This window comes from Juglans regia, chromosome 8 (genome assembly GCF_001411555.2).
Source record: "Juglans regia cultivar Chandler chromosome 8, Walnut 2.0, whole genome shotgun sequence".
In the NCBI taxonomy this organism is placed as follows: domain Eukaryota; kingdom Viridiplantae; phylum Streptophyta; class Magnoliopsida; order Fagales; family Juglandaceae; genus Juglans; species Juglans regia.
Window position 1 is genome coordinate 23,817,441 of NC_049908.1, and position 17,339 is coordinate 23,834,779.

General features: G+C 37.8%; 2 protein-coding genes across 2 annotated transcripts; one reads left to right on the top strand and one right to left on the bottom strand.

Moving 5' to 3' along the window:
* The first annotated feature begins 876 nt into the window (after positions 1-876).
* Positions 877-9,703, top strand: LOC108982477 (histidine kinase 1-like). The gene is made up of 14 exons (XM_035693422.1): positions 877-898; positions 974-1,252; positions 1,674-1,916; positions 2,032-2,829; positions 3,070-3,317; positions 3,403-3,562; positions 3,911-4,037; positions 4,149-4,238; positions 6,100-6,294; positions 6,377-6,446; positions 6,640-6,682; positions 7,465-7,605; positions 7,709-8,884; positions 9,129-9,703. Exons 2-14 carry the CDS (start codon positions 1,001-1,003, stop codon positions 9,342-9,344), a joined length of 3,759 nt encoding a protein of 1,252 aa, XP_035549315.1. The 5' UTR covers positions 877-898; positions 974-1,000; the 3' UTR covers positions 9,345-9,703.
* Positions 9,704-11,390: 1,687 nt separating this feature from the next.
* On the bottom strand, positions 11,391-12,963 carry LOC108982475. The gene is made up of 3 exons (XM_035692826.1): positions 12,324-12,963; positions 11,976-12,207; positions 11,391-11,859 (listed from the first exon to the last, which is right to left on the bottom strand). The coding sequence occupies exons 1-3, from the start codon at positions 12,961-12,963 to the stop codon at positions 11,391-11,393; spliced, it is 1,341 nt and encodes a 446-aa protein (XP_035548719.1).
* Positions 12,964-17,339: the final 4,376 nt, after the last annotated feature.

A 17,339-nucleotide genomic window follows, 5' to 3' on the forward strand; every position in this document is an offset into this window, starting at 1 on the left:
TTTTGGGTGGAAACAGAAAACATTTTGATACATAGAACTTCAAAGAATATGGATAAAGCTAGTAGGAAAGATAGGATTGTTAAAGAGATATCTAGAGAAATGGTTATAAATAGATGGATTGGAGTAAAAAGAATGCATCTAATAGATCCCAATTATAAGGGCATGTTTGGACATTTAGAGCATTTCAGAATTTTGTAAATAATAGTGAAATGGATTCAGTGAAAATATTTTATTGGATTTTGAAAAATGATAGAGAAAAAGTTAAAAAATGTTTGAATATAATTTTTTAATATTAGTTTTGTTTTGAAATTTGTAAAAGTTGTATTGATTTTTATATTTTGTTTTGAAATTTGTAAAAGTTATATTGGTTTTTATATTTTGTTTTTAAGTTTGTAAGATTTATATTGATTTTTGTATTTGAGTAATGATTAGGTAATAATTAGATAAAAAAGTTAAAATTTTGAAATTGAAAAGTATCTTATATTTAAATTATGTTTGAGAATAAAATTATGAGAAATTTTGAAAATTTAAAGAATTCTCGTCATGTCCAAAATGCTCTTACTCTCATTTGTTTTCACAGATGAGATGAGATGAGATAAAATGAGTTGAAATAAAAGTTGAAAATTAAATAAAATATTATTAAAATATATTTTTTTAATATTATTATTATTTTGAGATTTAAAAAAGTTAAATTATTTATTTTATTTTTTATATAAATTTAAAACAATTATAATGATTAGATTAGATAAAATGACATTACGAAAACAAAGAGGCCTGGACTTAAAAACTTAGGATTAACCCAATTAGAAATTGCAACTAGAGGTGCCTCTTGCCTTGAGAAAGTGGGAAATGACACAAGCGGTGTGAAAATGAAAACTCTCTCCCTCCCTCTCCGTGTGTGTGGAGCACACTATACGCACAGATGCACACTATACCCGCATAAAGCTTTTTGCTAATATGCTTGCTTTTATAGTTTCAGGAGGAATGGCAGGAAACCCAGATGAATGAAACCCACCCTGGAGGTTGTGAATGTACTCCAATTCCAAGTACTCCGATGGATACTCCTCTAAGAAATGTGTTGGATAGAATATCAGGTTTTGCAACTCCTTGGAGAAGAAAAAGCTGTACAGCTCCACGCGGTCGAAGAATCTTTCACAGGGACGTTGAGCAAGAAGATCATCAGTTCCAGTATGGTACTGCTCATTGTCTCTCGTCCTACTACAGCGTCTTCGTTGCTCGCCTTGCTATCATGGTTTGTTGAAACTTTTCCCTGAACATTCAGTTGAGTTGGAAATTCAAACATGTATCAAACTTATCATCATAAATAAGCAAAGTCTACAATTTGCTTGTATCAATGTCAATATACATCCTGCGAGTGAGCTTTTGTTGTGAACATGATATTGGGCACATGAAGGTGTTGCTGATCTGAGGAACGGCACATTCCTCTCGAGGATCTTATTTGAATTACTGTATTGCTCTTTTTTTTTAACAGTTGAGATCATTCTCGGGGTTAAATGAGTGTGAAATTCATACATGGGTAGTTTGTATCTTTGCTGCATAACTTTAAAAGATCCTGTTTCATATAAGAAGCTGCTGAATTATCTGTGTGATCCCAGAAGATTATCTTTGGTTCTTTAACTTATTACTTTTGTCTTCTTGGTAAAATTTTACAGGTAATGCTAGCCATTCTAATTGGGCTGCTAACCATATTAACATGGCATTTTACAAGGATCTACACAACAAAATCACTGAATAGCTTGGCATATGGCCTTCGAAATGAACTTCTACAACGTCCCATTTCACGGATGTGGAACATCATAAATTCTACTTCTGATATAACAACAGCACAGCTTAAGCTGTCAGAGTATGTGTTCAGACGGTACAACAAACCTGCTACTCAGGCAGAACAAGTTGAGGTTGATCAATTGTTAAGCAATTCATTGTAATCTATCTTTTTTTGGCGAATTATATTTTTGACTGTTTTTGAAATATATACTTTTTTTAATATAGTGATTGTTCCCCTCTTAGCAGCTATACGAAGCAATGAGGGATGTAACTTGGGCACTATTTGCAAGTCGGAAAGCTCTCAACGCAATAACTATAAACTATAGAAATGGCTTTGTCCAGGCATTCCATAGAGATCACAGGAATAATAATACGTTCTACATCTACTCTGATCTTGCAAACTATTCAATCAGTGCTGGTGGATCTAATGAAATTAATCCGCTGTCATCGCATCAAGGCTGGAAAGATCAATCCATACATGGTAACATTTCTGCAATTTGGTATCAGGAACCCCTTGATCCCGTCACTGGTGAGAAGATAGGAAAGGCAAAGCCAATCCCACCAGATGATCTGATCAATATTGCAGGCCTTTCAGAAGTACCTGATGGTGTAGCTTCATGGCATGTGGCAGTTAGCAAATATACAGATTCACCCTTGCTTTCAGCTGCACTGCCAGTTTGGGACCCTTCAAATGAAAGCATTGTGGCTGTTGTGGGTGTTACTACAGCACTTTATAGTGTAGGCCAACTTATGAAAGAACTTGTTGAAGTCCACAGTGGGCATATATATTTGACATCCAAAGAGGGTTATTTACTTGCTACCTCCACGAATGCTCCACTTTTGACAAATACAACCAAGGGGCCCAAGCTAATGATGGCTATTGATTCCGAGGAAAAAGTAATAAAAATGGGAGCTAGGTGGTTGCAGGAAGCCTATGGCAATAACTTTTCTCAGAGACACGAGATTCATGCAGAGAATGCCAGGCTTGGCCAGGAGCAGTATTTCATTGACTCTTTTTTCCTAAAACTGAAGAGGCTTCCCTTGGTACGTCTTGACCATATGTTAATTTCTTCCTTAACAATGAGATCTCAGATCATATGTTGTTAAGAACTTAGTGATGGAGGTCAAGTGGAAAGGGTTCGTTTTTTAAACACAATTCTATGTTATTCTTTTCCCAACCAAAAATTCCATGAGGATTGTCCTAGTCTTCCCTTTTTGTCTTGGCCCACAGTAGTGTAGCATCTATTAGAATTGAAGTATAAAGTAAAACTGAGCTTTGTGCAGGTGGGCGTCATCATCATTCCAAGAAAAAATATAATGGGGAAGGTAGATGAGAGAGCCTTCAAAACGTTGGTGCTATTGATATCTGCATCTTTGTGTATCCTATTCATTGGATGTATCTGCATTTTTATACTAACAAACGGGGTGTCCAAAGAAATGAAACTAAGAGCGGAATTGATAAGCCATCTTGATGCAAGAAGAAGGGCAGAGGCATCTAGTAACTATAAAAGCCAATTTCTAGCAAATATGAGGTCAGTAATTCCCACTTTTAGAATGTAATGATTTATAATAGAATTACAATGTTAATAGATTCAACAATAAAATGTGGTGTTGCAGTCATGAACTGAGGACACCTATGGCGGCAGTAATTGGGTTGCTGGACATTCTCATATGCGACGATTGCCTCACAAATGAACAATTTTCAACTGTTACACAGATTAGAAAATGCTCAACCGCTCTACTCCGGCTTCTAAACAATATATTGGATTTGAGCAAGGTATGATATGAAACATGCTAATCACTTGTGTTTATGAGCAAGGTATTGACCATATGTTTTTTAAATAAGTGGAGAGATAGTTGATCACCTTCCATTCTTTACCAGACAACTAGAAAAGAAAAATAATCACCTAGATTTGTGACTCAGAAATTATGAAGTACACTGGATAAGATGATGACATGCGTAGTGTATAAACTAAATGTCTGTTGAGGAGGTTTACAGTAATATATACTTCTTCAGTTTCAATTTTTACAGCAACATTAAGAATTTGTGAGCAACAACAACTCTAAATCACCACTTTATTCTTCAAACTGCACTCCTGACAGTGAAGTTAAAAATACCATGTAGGTTGAATCTGGAAAGCTGGTGCTGGAAGAAACTGAGTTTGACCTGGGGCGAGAACTTGAAGGACTTGTTGATATGTTCTCAGTGCAGTGCATTAACCACAATGTGGAAACAGTTTTAGATCTCTCTGGTATGAATTTAAGTCTCAGCAGAAGACAACTCGAATTATGGTCAAAGATTATCATTATAAGTATAGCTATCTGTTTCTAATGCTGATTTCCACTATTTGTTTCCTGTTTAGATAATATGCCCAAATTAGTTCGAGGTGACTCTGCTAGAGTTGTTCAAATATTTGCGAATCTAATCAGCAATTCTCTCAAGTTTACAACGTGTAAGTGCAAATCATATATTGCAAATTTGATAGCCGTAGTTTGACATTGCTGCAGCAACGAAATAAAATGCAACAAAGACACAGAAAACTGAGAAAAAATTAATATGTTATTTATTTATTTTTGGACAAGTAATAGTAAATTCCAATGTGTAGTAGCTATTAGGAATGCGCTATAAGATTGTAATAGAGCCTTAAAAAGGTAATGAAAAAAAAAAAAGTTTTTAAAGAATAGCCTCTGTTGGTTCCAGACAAGATTGAGGTTGAAGATAATAAAAAGTCTCTTCTTTTCAGGTGGGTATCTTTTAGAAGTTGGAGCTACAAATGATTGGGACCATGTGATTGAGAATTATCATTTGTAGCTCAGATATCTTGTAAGTTATCATTTGCTCTTGGGAGCATCTGACTTTTGTTCTTCCATCCCCAACAAATTTAATATTTTTAAAACAAAAAAAATATTTTAATTTTTCTGCTTATTTTGGTTCATCATTCAATTTTATGGATGTTATACATGATAGTTTTTCTTTTAAAGAAAAAAGAATGTCATATATGAACCTCATTAAGGTGGGAGAACATCACTGTCAAAACAAATCAAAAGAGAAAAATCAGCCCAGCACACCATACCAACTATCCTCATTTACAGCACAAATAAGCCTATCCTGTTGTCAAAATTCTTTAAACCTCCTTAGGAATGAAGTTTTACCAAGATATACTTCCGGTCCCATAGCGCCATCTTTGGCAAAAACTATCAACCTCTCTATAGGCATGCTTAAACTTAACACACAAACCAGCCTTCACCTCAAGAATGTCCTCCCACTGACCCAAAAAAAATTCAAATGAACCATGCCACAACCAACCAACCCTCCAACTACAACCTGACAATTCGACTCCACCTCAACACAAGGACAATGCAATCTGACACAAAATCTCAAACCACCCAGCACAGCCATCGTTTCACCCTTAGTACTAGTACTCCAATGGTAATAAGAATAAAAACCAGCCAAAAAACACCCATCAGCATCTCTGATAGTTCCACCACCCCAACAATGACCAGGATTTCCCACAGAACTCCCATCTGTATCAAGTGTCATCCATCCTGGCAGTGGCCTAATCCACTTAAGAATACAAGCCTCTTGCTGCCTGCATGGAAGAATAGAAAGACCAAGCTTCTGTAAAGGAAGTATATCTGAGCAAGCCTTGTTAACCTTTGTCACCCGAGACATGATCTCCACCAGCAATGCCTTATCTTCCGAATTACATGCCTTCCCCCAAATTGACTCTCCAACCTTTCATGAATTCACCTTAACTAACGATGCCAACTAATGATTCAAGGAAGAAAGCCAATCACTAATCCAATCTGAGAATGCCCCCTGCTTTTTGAAACCACATACTTATTCTTTAATACCTGGATTGCCCCACCAGACATCGTTACCCATCACAGAAGAAAAATAACTCCAAATCTGGAACACATGATTTAAATATTCCTCAGCAGGAAGCGTACTACAGTCACATTTCGATGCTTGTACTTGATAGTTACTTATTGTCTAATGAATTATATCAATTAAACCAGATAAGAAGCAGGTGTCTCTCCAATTGACTCCTTTCAGAAGTTAAAATATCCAATGACGCTTTAGATCTAGGAATTTAATATCTCATCCGCAACATTCATAGGATAGCAAGTTCAATATGGACAAGGAATTCAACCCAACATTCCTTGTAGGCGAGTATATACAAATGTAGGCCTGTTGTTAATGTGACGACATATTAGTAACAAAAAAAATTATATATATATGGTATAGATGATAATGTTTCTCTGGCAAGAAAGAGTAATCTTGTGTACTGAACTGTTCTGAATGGCTTACAGCCGGTCATGTCATTATCCGAGGATGGTGTGAGAACTCCAATTCTTCCTTTGACATTGGAAAGTTTCTGCTCAATAAGAAGAAATCACAGCCTGCACATAAGACCAAGTTGAAGGAACAGGGAAGCCATACAAAGAAGGCCTGCAAGCAAGACAACAGAATGATTCTACGGTTTGAAGTTGATGACACTGGCTGTGGTAGGAATCTTAAAATTGATAAATCCATTGTAAAATTGGACACTGTTTCTGAATACAATTAACATTAGTTTACATGTTTTAGGTATTGATCCAAGCAAGTGGGAGTCCGTATTTGAAAGCTTTGAGCAAGCCGACCCCTCAACAACACGAACGTAAGTAAAACCAACAGGCTTCATTGTCCACAAACGAATCTGCCAATGTATTTGATAAACATGCAGCCTGTTGTCTGTTCTGAGCTGGCACAAAATAAAGAGAATCCATATGATGAAAACTATAAACCATTAATCAAAAAATTAGAAACTGAAATCTCTTGAAAATTATTTCTGAACCTTTTGCTAATTTCAGGCATGGTGGCACTGGTCTTGGGTTATGTATTGTGCGGACCCTGGTGAGTAAAATTATCCTGATAGATATTGATGATGTATGGCTTATAAATCATCAATGGCTTATAACTGAAAACAACATATATGTTGTGTCCCATCCATGAGGCAGCAAGTTTAGAGGTTTCTTTTTAGTTTTAGATCCCTCATGACAAGAAGAATGATGGGAGGGGGCAATGGTTCCTACAAAATAAGGGTAGTCCCACATCTAAAAGATGGTAAGAAGGTGTGAATGCATAGCTATTATTACTGTATGAGAGTTGGAAACCAAAACATTGCACAATGTGAGTTAATGTGAGAGCATCATTGGCTGCATTGAGGTATCGGTCTTGAGATTGTTAGTATAGAATTAAATGATTGAATTCACCTCTTTCAATGAGTTTAAGCTGATGAGACGAATGTTAATTTAATAATCATGGTATCATAGTACAGATACTATGTTTGAACCCTGACTAGTTTGCCATCCATTATTTGATAGTGGATTTTTTGTGGCAATTGACTGAGCCATATTGAAAATCCGTCTCGTGGCGATAGCTATTTTTTTTTTCTTTTTGTCTTTATGCACGCATGTTCACACTGCAATTTCTCAAGTTTGTGAAGTTTTTTTACCTGTAGGCTATCAGCTGCATGTCCATAATTTTGCCAAATTGTCCTGAACAGAAAATTTTAAATCAAACTAAAGTTTTGTGGGGTGAAAATAAAGGTTCTATCTTATTATTTTCTAGGTTTTGTATCCCCGCATAATGCAAAAATCTCTTTTTTCAATTCACAATTATACTGTTGATGACAGGTTAACAAGATGGGCGGAGAAATCAAGGTCGCAAAGAAGGATGGTCCAGGAACTCTAATGCAACTATACTTGCTTCTCACTGCACCTGTAGATGGCACAGAACAACATTGCCGAGTAGATTTTTCGAAGCAGAATCTAGTAGTGAGTAAAATTTGTTTCGTCTGAATGCTATGTGAAAACCTGTGCAGATCACCTATGCAACTATAAAAAATAAAGAGCTTATCCATTTGAATTATGAATGCAGGTGCTGCTTGCACTACATGGCAGGATGGGTAGATTGATTATGTCCCAGTGGTTACATAAAATTGGAGTGTTCACTGTGGAAGCATCTGAATGGAATGAACTGACCCAAATTCTAAGGGAACTCTTCCGTATCAGAAGTTCAGTTTATAATAATGGCTTTGATGCTCATTTTTCACTACGTGAACCCTTGAGTACTAAAGTACTGAACATACAAGACACGAGGAACCCGACCTTCATCATACTTGTGGATATAGGACTACTTGACTTGAGCACGGATATATGGAAGGAACAACTCAACTTTCTTGACAGTTACCTAGGAAAAGCAAGGTTTGCTTGGATGCTTAGTCATGATACTCCCAATGCCATAAAGATGGAGCTCCGCAGAAAAGGACATATATTGATGGTGAACATGCCACTCTACAAGGAAAAGATGATACACATTCTGGAAGCTGTCATAAAGGAGAGAAATCTTGAAGTGCAGAAAAAAAGTTCAAATACTTTGAGAACTACCAAAGAAGGCGATCTACATGAATATCTTGAGATTGATGCCACACAATTTGATGTTGCCAGCTCTGATGATTCTGATATTTCTGAAATTGGTAGTTCTAATTCTGTAAGTGGCTCTCATACTGGGGAAAAACGAAGAGAGAGGAATAGAAAACCTGGTTCTTCCGGATACCAGGCAACTAACAACTGTTTAGTTGAACTCACCCGCGTATATTCAAAAGAAAACTATTCAACAGAAAGAGATCCATGTCATGTCACGCTCAACTCTCACGAGGTTCAAAATGAAGAACGTAAATGTTGCACACAAGCATCCCTTTCATCAGAAGCTCAAAGCGAAAGTGCTGAACAACATTTGGTTATCAGCAGTCCTACAGCACAAGGTAATTTATATTCAAGTAAAGCTGTGAATGAACAGAAGTCCCTTGAAGGCGTACGAATACTGCTTGCAGAAGATAACCCAGTACTCCAGAGAGTTGCAACTATAATGCTGGAAAAATTGGGGGCAACAGTGTTCGCTGTCGGAGATGGACTTCAGGCAGTAGATGCTCTTAATTGCGTACTTAGTGCAGAAGATTGTATAAGGGAGTCTATCTTTGAAGGTAGAAACAAGAGAACTCAAACAGAAATCAAGGATTTCCCTTCATATGACTTGATCCTAATGGATTGCCAAGTAAGAATCTAAGACAATTCACTTTTCTGATGCTCTCGTGCCTCGGTTATCCCAATATATAATGAATAGAAAATGCATGGGTTCTGTTCTATCATTTGAGAGTAAACAATAATCAATTTTAAAGAGGAATTCTTATTAAAAATCCCCAGACCAGTTTGTTTCATTTGGTAAGTAGCATAATGTGTGTGCTTAGATTGACCACGAAGCATGAAATATCTGAACCTTTGTCTTCTTGAAAAAACAGATGCCAAAGATGGATGGTTATGAAGCAACAGAAATAATCAGGAAATCAGAAGCTGGGACCGGGCTACACATTCCCATTGTTGCACTTACCGCCCATGCAATGTCTTCAGATGAAGCCAAGTGCTTGGAAGTGGGCATGGATGCTTATCTAACAAAACCAATTGATTACAAGCTGATGGTTTCCACCATTCTTTCACTCACTAAAAGAACAGCCTAACTTTCGCATCAAGCAAGAGCTAACCAACCTGTAGCTTATGCAGCCTTCGGATGTAAAGTTTGATAGCAGGAAGTAATTAATGAGAAAATGCAGTTTTACATGGGACAAATGGATGCAGATCCATTGTCCAAGTCCAGCATATTTAACAACTCATGACTGAATGCACTGTGCTTGATTACCTGACTCTGTAATCAATAGATAGGGAGTGCCAATGGTGGTTACCGATCAGAAGAGCAAGGGGGCATTATTTCTAAGCAAGTGGGGTACAATTTCTCCAGGAAAGATGGCATTGGTGGAATGTAATATTTGATGTATGCTTAATAGTAGTATATGGGAAATGAAAAAATCGTTTGCAAGTAGGGGCATCTCAATATGCTGAATGAACAAAATAAAATCTCTATATTTTGATAGTCGATTAAATAATCAAAATCATATTATATATCACAACAGCCATGATTTATTGTTGTTACAGACCTACATGAGTATGCTTAGTTAATGGTTTTTCCGTCAGGCAATAGTTCTGTAGACAAATATTTCAAAAATATTTGCAAGAAATATTCCATACGTTTGAATGGACTAATTATCTAATGCTGTACATTGGTTTACTACCTGCCTGGCAATCACATTTTCTGTTGTATCCTTCTGATGTGCTGCCTTATAGTCTTCTACCACTTGAAATGCAATCTGTACAACAGTATCTGGGGACAGAAACTTCTCTTCAAAAACAAATACATTCCTTCTCTTCCACACCCGATACACAGTTGCTGCAAAAATAGCCAAATCATCTTCACTTAACACAGAAACCAGATAAGTCACCAGCTCACTAAACTTAACTTCCATTATCTTCACTTTTTGTAACTTCTTTGAACTGGAACCCCAAACATCTTGAACAGAGGAGCATGACCACAAGGCATGAGTTGTAGATTCTGGCTCCAGACTGCAGATAGGGCACAAAGGAGACTCAACAATCTTCCTCTTAAATAAATTGTGTTTTGTTGGCAGAGACTCATGACATGCCCTCCAAAGCAGCATTCTCACAGCATTAGGACCCTCTATTTTCCATAACTTCTTAGCCCAGACATCACCCTTACTCGACCTATGAAAGGTTTGCCCCTTTTCAGTAGCCTCCATTTCACCTAGAAGGTGGTAAGCACTCTTAACTGAAAACATGCCATCCTTAGAGCATCTCCAAACCAGCTTATCAGGGACATTGCTTATGCTAAGAGGAGTCCTACTAATAATTGCCACTTCTTCAGCTACAAAAAGTTCTCTCAGCAGTGGAATATTCCAACCTCCACTTGACTTATCAATCAAAGTGCTAACCAGCAACCCTTCATACCCTTCCTTCAAAGGAGACTGCACCTTAAAAGTGGATGGACGAGGAATCCATCTATCCTGCCAAATGTTCACAGCTTCTCCATTACCTATTCTCCACACCAGTCCTTCCTGCAGTACTTGCTTGACTGCCATAAAACTTCTCCATAAATAGGATGCATTGCTACCCACTTTTCCCCTTAGAAAGTCAGATCTATAGAAATACTTGGCTTTTAAAACTCTTGCAGCTAAAGAATGAGGCTGTTGAATAATTCCCCAATCTTGCTTTGCTAGTATGGCAACATTAAAATCTTCAAAATCACGATAACCTAGTCCCCCTTCAATTTTAGCCTTGCCAAGCTGTTTCCAAGGCAACCATTGTGTCTTGGATCTATCACCACTACTACCCCACCAGAACTTCTGAATTAGCTTGTTAATGGCACTCAAAATAGCTCTTGGCTGCTTAAAAATGCTCATTCAATAGGTTGGAATTGCCTGCACTATAGACTTCAGCAATACATCTTTGCTTGCTTGTGATAAGAACTTGACCTAGTTTTGCATCCTGTTTCTGATGGATTCCAAGATGGAGCTAAAAGCAGCTACCTTATGTCTCCCCACATAAGAAGGCAGACCCAGGTACTTCTCATAGGATCTAGTTTCCCTCAGTTTAGCAGCTGACAATATTGCCTCTTTTACATCTGATCTAGTGTTTTTGCTGAAGTAAATTTTTGTCTACTCCATATTGAGCCTTTGTCCCGAAGCTACTTCATAAAAATTCAGCAACCTGACCAACCTACTCCACTCCAAAACATTAGCTTTGCAAAAAAGCAGGCTATCATTTGCAAAAAACAAGTGGTTAACCAATAAAGATCCTCTAGCAAAAGGGAAGCCAGATATGAAGCCTCTCTCCTTAGCCTTATCCAACATTGTGCCTAAAACTTCTGAGCAAGGTATGAACAGATAAGGGGATAGGGGATCCCCTTGTCTTAAGCCTCTCGATGGGTGGAACACATTCTGAGGTGAGCCATTAATCAATAAGGAATAGCTCACTGGACCAACACATTGCATAATCATATCAGACCACTCCTCCCCAAACCCCATTTTCTTCATGACAGCAGCTAAGAATTTCCTCTCAATCCTATCGTAGGCCTTGCTCATATCCAGTTTTAGTGCCATATAGCTTTCCTTTTTCCCTCTCATCCTATATTGCATGGAATGCATAGTTTCATAGGCTACAATGATATTATCATAAATCAATCGACTTAGGACAAATGCACTTTGTGAGGAGAAATGAGATTAGGCAGTATCAATTTCAACCTATTTGCCAACACTTTAGAGACAATTTTATAAAGAACATTGCATAAACTTATAGGCATGTACTCAGAGACCAAAACAGGATGCTTCTTCTTGGGAATTAAAGCTATCAAAGTCTCACTGATGCCTACAACACCTCTTCTTGAAGATAGAACTTCCTTAATAGCATAAACCACCTCAGAAGCTATCACATCCCAATTATCTTGGTAAAAGCCAGCTAAGAAACCATATGGACCTGGAGACCTCATAGGATTCATCTCAAAAACTGCATTCTTCACTTCCTTATGTGTGCAAACCTTTTGAAGCTGTCTATTCATTTCAGGACTAACAATAGACTCAACATATGCTTACATCTTTGCCTCCACCTTATCTCCTCATCTTCCAGTATACCATCCACTTCATCATGCAGCCCTTTAATTGTCTCATTAAAGTCCCCTTGATTCAATTTTTGCATTTCCTGGATCATCTCCCTCTTCAGACTAATTTGCTTTCTCTGGCTTCCACCATTTGCCTTAGCCCACACCCTCAACTGATCCTTGCACCTCTTCAGTGCACCCTTTACATCGTTCATTGAGTAGCTTCCACTCATTGAGGTCCTCCATTCCCTTTCTATAATATCCTTACAATCCTGCCTTTTTGACCAGCAGGCCTCATATCTGAACAACTTGACATTCCTTCTCTCCTTTTCTTCATCATTAGCACAAGAAATGAATAATGGTGAATGATCTGATGTTTGAGCAGGTAGCACCTGAACAGCTGTAGAACCAAAGATCATTGGCCAGTAGTTATTACCCAGTACTCGATCCAGCCTTTCTTTAGTAAACTCTCCCCTTTCTCTTCTATTGCTCCAAGCGAACTTAGATCCTTGGTATCCCTGGTCACTGAACTCACAAAACTCGAGAGCTTCTCTAAACCTTTCCATTTGAGAGAAAAGTTTATTGGCACCACCAGGTTTCTCCTCATTACAAAGTATCTCATTAAAATCTCTCATGCATAACCATGCTTTCTAGTATTCAGGTTTTAACATTCTCAACAACTGCCAACTCTCTTTCCTCTTTTCCATAGCAGAATTACCATAGAACACAGATAGCAACCACTTTTGCAGCCCTTCTTCCTTATCAATTTCCAGAGAAATGTGGTTTCTAGAGAAAGAGTGCAACTCTGCCTTAACATCTTTCTTCCATAACATTGCCAAACCACCACTCTTGCCAATGCAATCAACCACAAAACTTTGATCAAACCCCAACTTATTCCTGACCTTCTCCACTATTTCCCTTTTACACTTTGTTTCAGATAAAAAAACCACCTATGGGACCTTTTCCTTCACCAAAAGGTGAAGCTCATGAACTGTGCGAGGGTTCCCAAGCCCTCTACAGTTCCAATTTATGAGTTTCATGGTGATTGGTAGGGTTGCACAGCAGCCTCTGCCATTAAAATGTTATCCTCTCCACCTCTTGAGTAAACTTCCACATTTCAACTACTATGTCACTCTTTGTACCTTCTGGTTTTCTTTTGTTATACTGAGAGCCCATATCCAAAACCAACTTGCCATCTTTGGACTAATCCACCTCACCTGGAGCCCCTACCCTTGCTCTCCTCTTCCAGCTCAGCTGCTTTTTAGTAACTCTCTTGCCACCTGTGAAATAAGCCCCCTCAATTTCAGGAGAGTTGACCTGGCCAGAGGAAGACCACGTCTCTTTATTATTGCAAGCTAACAAACCCGCCTCTCTTGATTCCTTGCCTCCAATCATGTCTTGAGTAGAAACAAAACTTGCCGTATATGCTGCCCCCGCAATCTCAGCCACCCTTATATCAACTTGATTTTGGTCCACTTGCCTTGCCAGTAATGAATTATTCTTGTTACCATAACTAGCCTCTGATTGCTGCTCTAGCCCACCATTTAGGGATACTCTTGATCACCTTCCATTCTTACTCCCTCTTGAGTATTCTTTTCATCTTTCGCAGGATTACCAACTTTAGCAGTTTCACCTTGTGACTCACCAAAGACCTCTCGGCGGCAACTCTCCGATGAACCTCCATGGACATGAAGATTCCTTGCCTGTAAAGAGCTGCTATGAGGACTTTTAGAACTTGCCCTCAACCAAGCCCCATACTATTGGTTAAAACCATCACTGACTTTTTTCCTTCCTCCAACTGAACACACCTACCTGCACTGTGTTTGATCATGCCACAAATGATAACAAAAATTTGGCATTCTCTCATACTTAAACGATATCCAGTATTTAGTATCACTCAAAGATAGAAATCTACCTCTAGCAAGAGGTTTGGTAATAGCCAACTTAACTTTGACACGTAAAAATTTACCCCAACAAGTATCACTTCCATCAGTATCCACCAAAATAATTTATCCTATTGTGCTGCCCTCTCACCCATTCCATGTGTCATACAAGCAAATGGTAGATCATGGCATTGGATCCAGAAAGGTTCATATCTAATTTGCATCTCTTTCAATGACTCAGCCCCTTCACAGTCATGCATGCAAATTAATAATTTACCAAATGACCAGGGACGACCATTCAGAACTCTCCTCTTATCAAACACCTCCTTAAACTCTATCAAAAACTTGTTCCAACCCACCTCTTTGAAAACTACCTTGCCTTCAACATGCCATACTCCTGATAAGGTAGACCTGAAGGCCCCTCGGTTGATCTCCTTAACAGAAATTACACAAGACATAATGCACTTCTTGCTCTTTGAAACAGATGATAAAATGTCTTCATTGATAACCTCTATCTCCTATTGCTCCCCATCTGTTAACTTTAACCCCTCACACATAGCTGCTAAGTCACCGTCCATCACTCTACACTCTACAGACCAAGGCCCGAGAGAGTAAACTCCAAGTCTACCAGGAAACTTAGAGAAAAAACCTTACCTACACTCAGTGAAAGGACTCATCCCAGGCTATTTTGGTGCAGTATAAAAAGGAAAATGCTTCACCCGCCGATAGAAGCTACTTAAAAAAATTACTGATTTTCTATATTTTTTTATTTAATAATTAAAGGAGTATATTTTAATATATTTGTGAATTTTTTTTCAATATATTTAAAAGAATTAAAAAAATATATAATTTACACATACAATGTAAGAGTCATTTTTCTTGATGGCCCGAGCATTGTACATGTAGAAATGACACTTCAGCCTTTTTACATCACCTACAAGTCTCCTACAAGCTGTCTCCCATTAGAGAAAGACAAAGTTGAAAAGAACAGAGCATCATCGCAATCGGATGTTACGTGGATGCTGATGTTTATATTAGAACTATTGTATTATTCATCCAATCGTTAGCTTAGTTATAAGCCAAGTTATAAGTTAGTTATTTAGATATAAGTCATTTTACTTTTCCCGCCTATTCTGGCTTGTATATAAAGGGCACACGTGTACTCTGTTTTGAATATAATACACTTTACAAATTCTTGTAAACTTCCGAATTCAACATTTATCATGGTATCAGGAGAAATAAATTCTTCTGAAGATAGTTCTTCCGCTAATTCATCTGTTTTGCCTGTGGATCCTTCCAATCCGTATTATCTTCATCATGGAGATAGTCCAGGCACAATGCTTGTTACTTAGCTCCTTACAGGCAACAACTACAACACATGGCGTCATTCCATGCTCATGGCATTGACTGCCAAAAACAAAGTATGTTTCATCGATGGATCTGCTCCATCTCCTCCAGAAACTTCTTCATTGTTTCAATCATGGACTCATTGCAACAATGTGGTCCTTTTCTGGTTACTTAATTCTCTTTCTAAAGAGATTGCTGCTAGTGTCATTTATATTGATTCTGCAAAGGAGATGTGGTCTGATCTTCACGAAAGATTTTCTCAAGGCAATGGTCCTCGAATCTTTCAATTACAAAAGTCCATTGCATCTCTTGCACAAGATGATCTTTCTGTCAGTGCGTATTTCACTCAAATGAAAGGCCTTGGGGATGAATTGATGAACTACCGTCCCTTGCCTGTTTGTTCTTGTGGTGGATTACGATCCTTGATGAGTATGCATCAATAGGACTATGTCATGCGTTGTCTGATGGGATTAAATGATTCCTATTCGCATATTAGAGGTCAGATCCTTCTCATTGAGCCTCTGCCTCCTATCAACAAAGTATTTTCTATGGTTCTTCAAGAAGAACGATAGCGTGATATTGGATCTGTTTTAGTTCCAGAAACACAATCTGCTGTTTTCTCTTCCACTACAAAAGACGTTCCTATGGCCAAACCTTCCACTCACAGACCTGTTTGCTCTCATTGTTCTATTCCAGGGCACACTATGGAGAAATGTTTTAAGTTGCATGGTTATCCTCTCATTGTTCCATTTCTCATCCTTCTGTCAATTCTGCTCATCACAGCAGTGTCAATACTGCCAATTCTACATTAAATCTCTCCATGCCTTTTACTCCACAACAGTGTCAACAACTTTTGGTACTTCTTCATCCTGCATCCTCAGATTCTTTACCACAAACAGATAATCTGGTAACTTCTCCACTTGATCAACTTTCTGTTAAGTGCTCTTTTTCTTCTATACATTCTATTTTTTCTCTAAACACAACTAGCATTACTTCAAATCTTCATGATGAATGGATCATTGATACTGGTGCCACAGATCACATGATCCATTCTATTTCTCTTTTTCAAACCTTTAAACCAGTTCACAACTCGTTTGTCAAATTGCCAAATGGTCTCTCTGCACCAGTTACACACATTGGATCTGTCCATTTGTTTCCTCAACTTGTTTTGCACAATGTGTTGTGCATTCTTTCTTTTCATTACAACCTCCTTTCTGTTAGTCAACTTACTATATCATCTCCTTGTTGCATAACCTTTTTTCATGATACATGTATCATACAGGAGCTTATCCATTGGAGAATGATTGGGAAAGATAAAGTCAAAGAAAGACTTTATTTGCTGCAACCACCAGATTCGCCTGTGACTTGCTCCACAGATTTGTCATCTTCACATTCTGTTCTTGCTTTACAGTCTAGTCAACTTTCTTTTGATGTTTGGCATAAGAGATTGGGACATCCATCTCTTCCTAGGATGCAAATGTTATCTTCAATTGTTCCTAGTCTTTCTGTTAATAAATCCACAGTTTGTGATGTTTGTCCTCTTGCTAAACACAAGAGGTCATCTTTTCCTTCGCATAGTAAAAAAAAAATCAACTTCTTCATTTGAGCTTATACACTGTGATATTTGGGGGCCATTTCAATCTCATTCATTGGATGGTTTTAAATATTTTTTTACTATAATAGATGACTTCTCTCGTAGCACTTGGGTTTATTTGTTAAAATCCAAAGCTGATACTCGTGCCTTACTACAGCATTTCATTGCTATGGTTGATACTCAATTC

Excerpts from the sequence above, each read along its gene's own strand:
- LOC108982477 (XM_035693422.1), top strand. The coding sequence starts at position 1,001 with ATGAATGAAACCCACCCTGGAGGTTGTGAATGTACTCCAATTCCAAGT. Across the intron at positions 3,563-3,910 it reads ATATATTGGATTTGAGCAAG|GTTGAATCTGGAAAGCTGGT; the intron begins GTATGATATGAA and ends AATACCATGTAG. Across the intron at positions 8,885-9,128 it reads TGATCCTAATGGATTGCCAA|ATGCCAAAGATGGATGGTTA; the intron begins GTAAGAATCTAA and ends TTGAAAAAACAG.
- LOC108982475 (XM_035692826.1), bottom strand. The coding sequence starts at position 12,963 with ATGAGAGATTTTAATGAGATACTTTGTAATGAGGAGAAACCTGGTGGT. Across the intron at positions 12,208-12,323 it reads GATAAGGTGGAGGCAAAGAT|GTCCATATGGTTTCTTAGCT; the intron begins GTAAGCATATGT and ends TGAGGTCTCCAG. Across the intron at positions 11,860-11,975 it reads TCTAAAGTGTTGGCAAATAG|GATGAGAGGGAAAAAGGAAA; the intron begins GTTGAAATTGAT and ends CATGCAATATAG.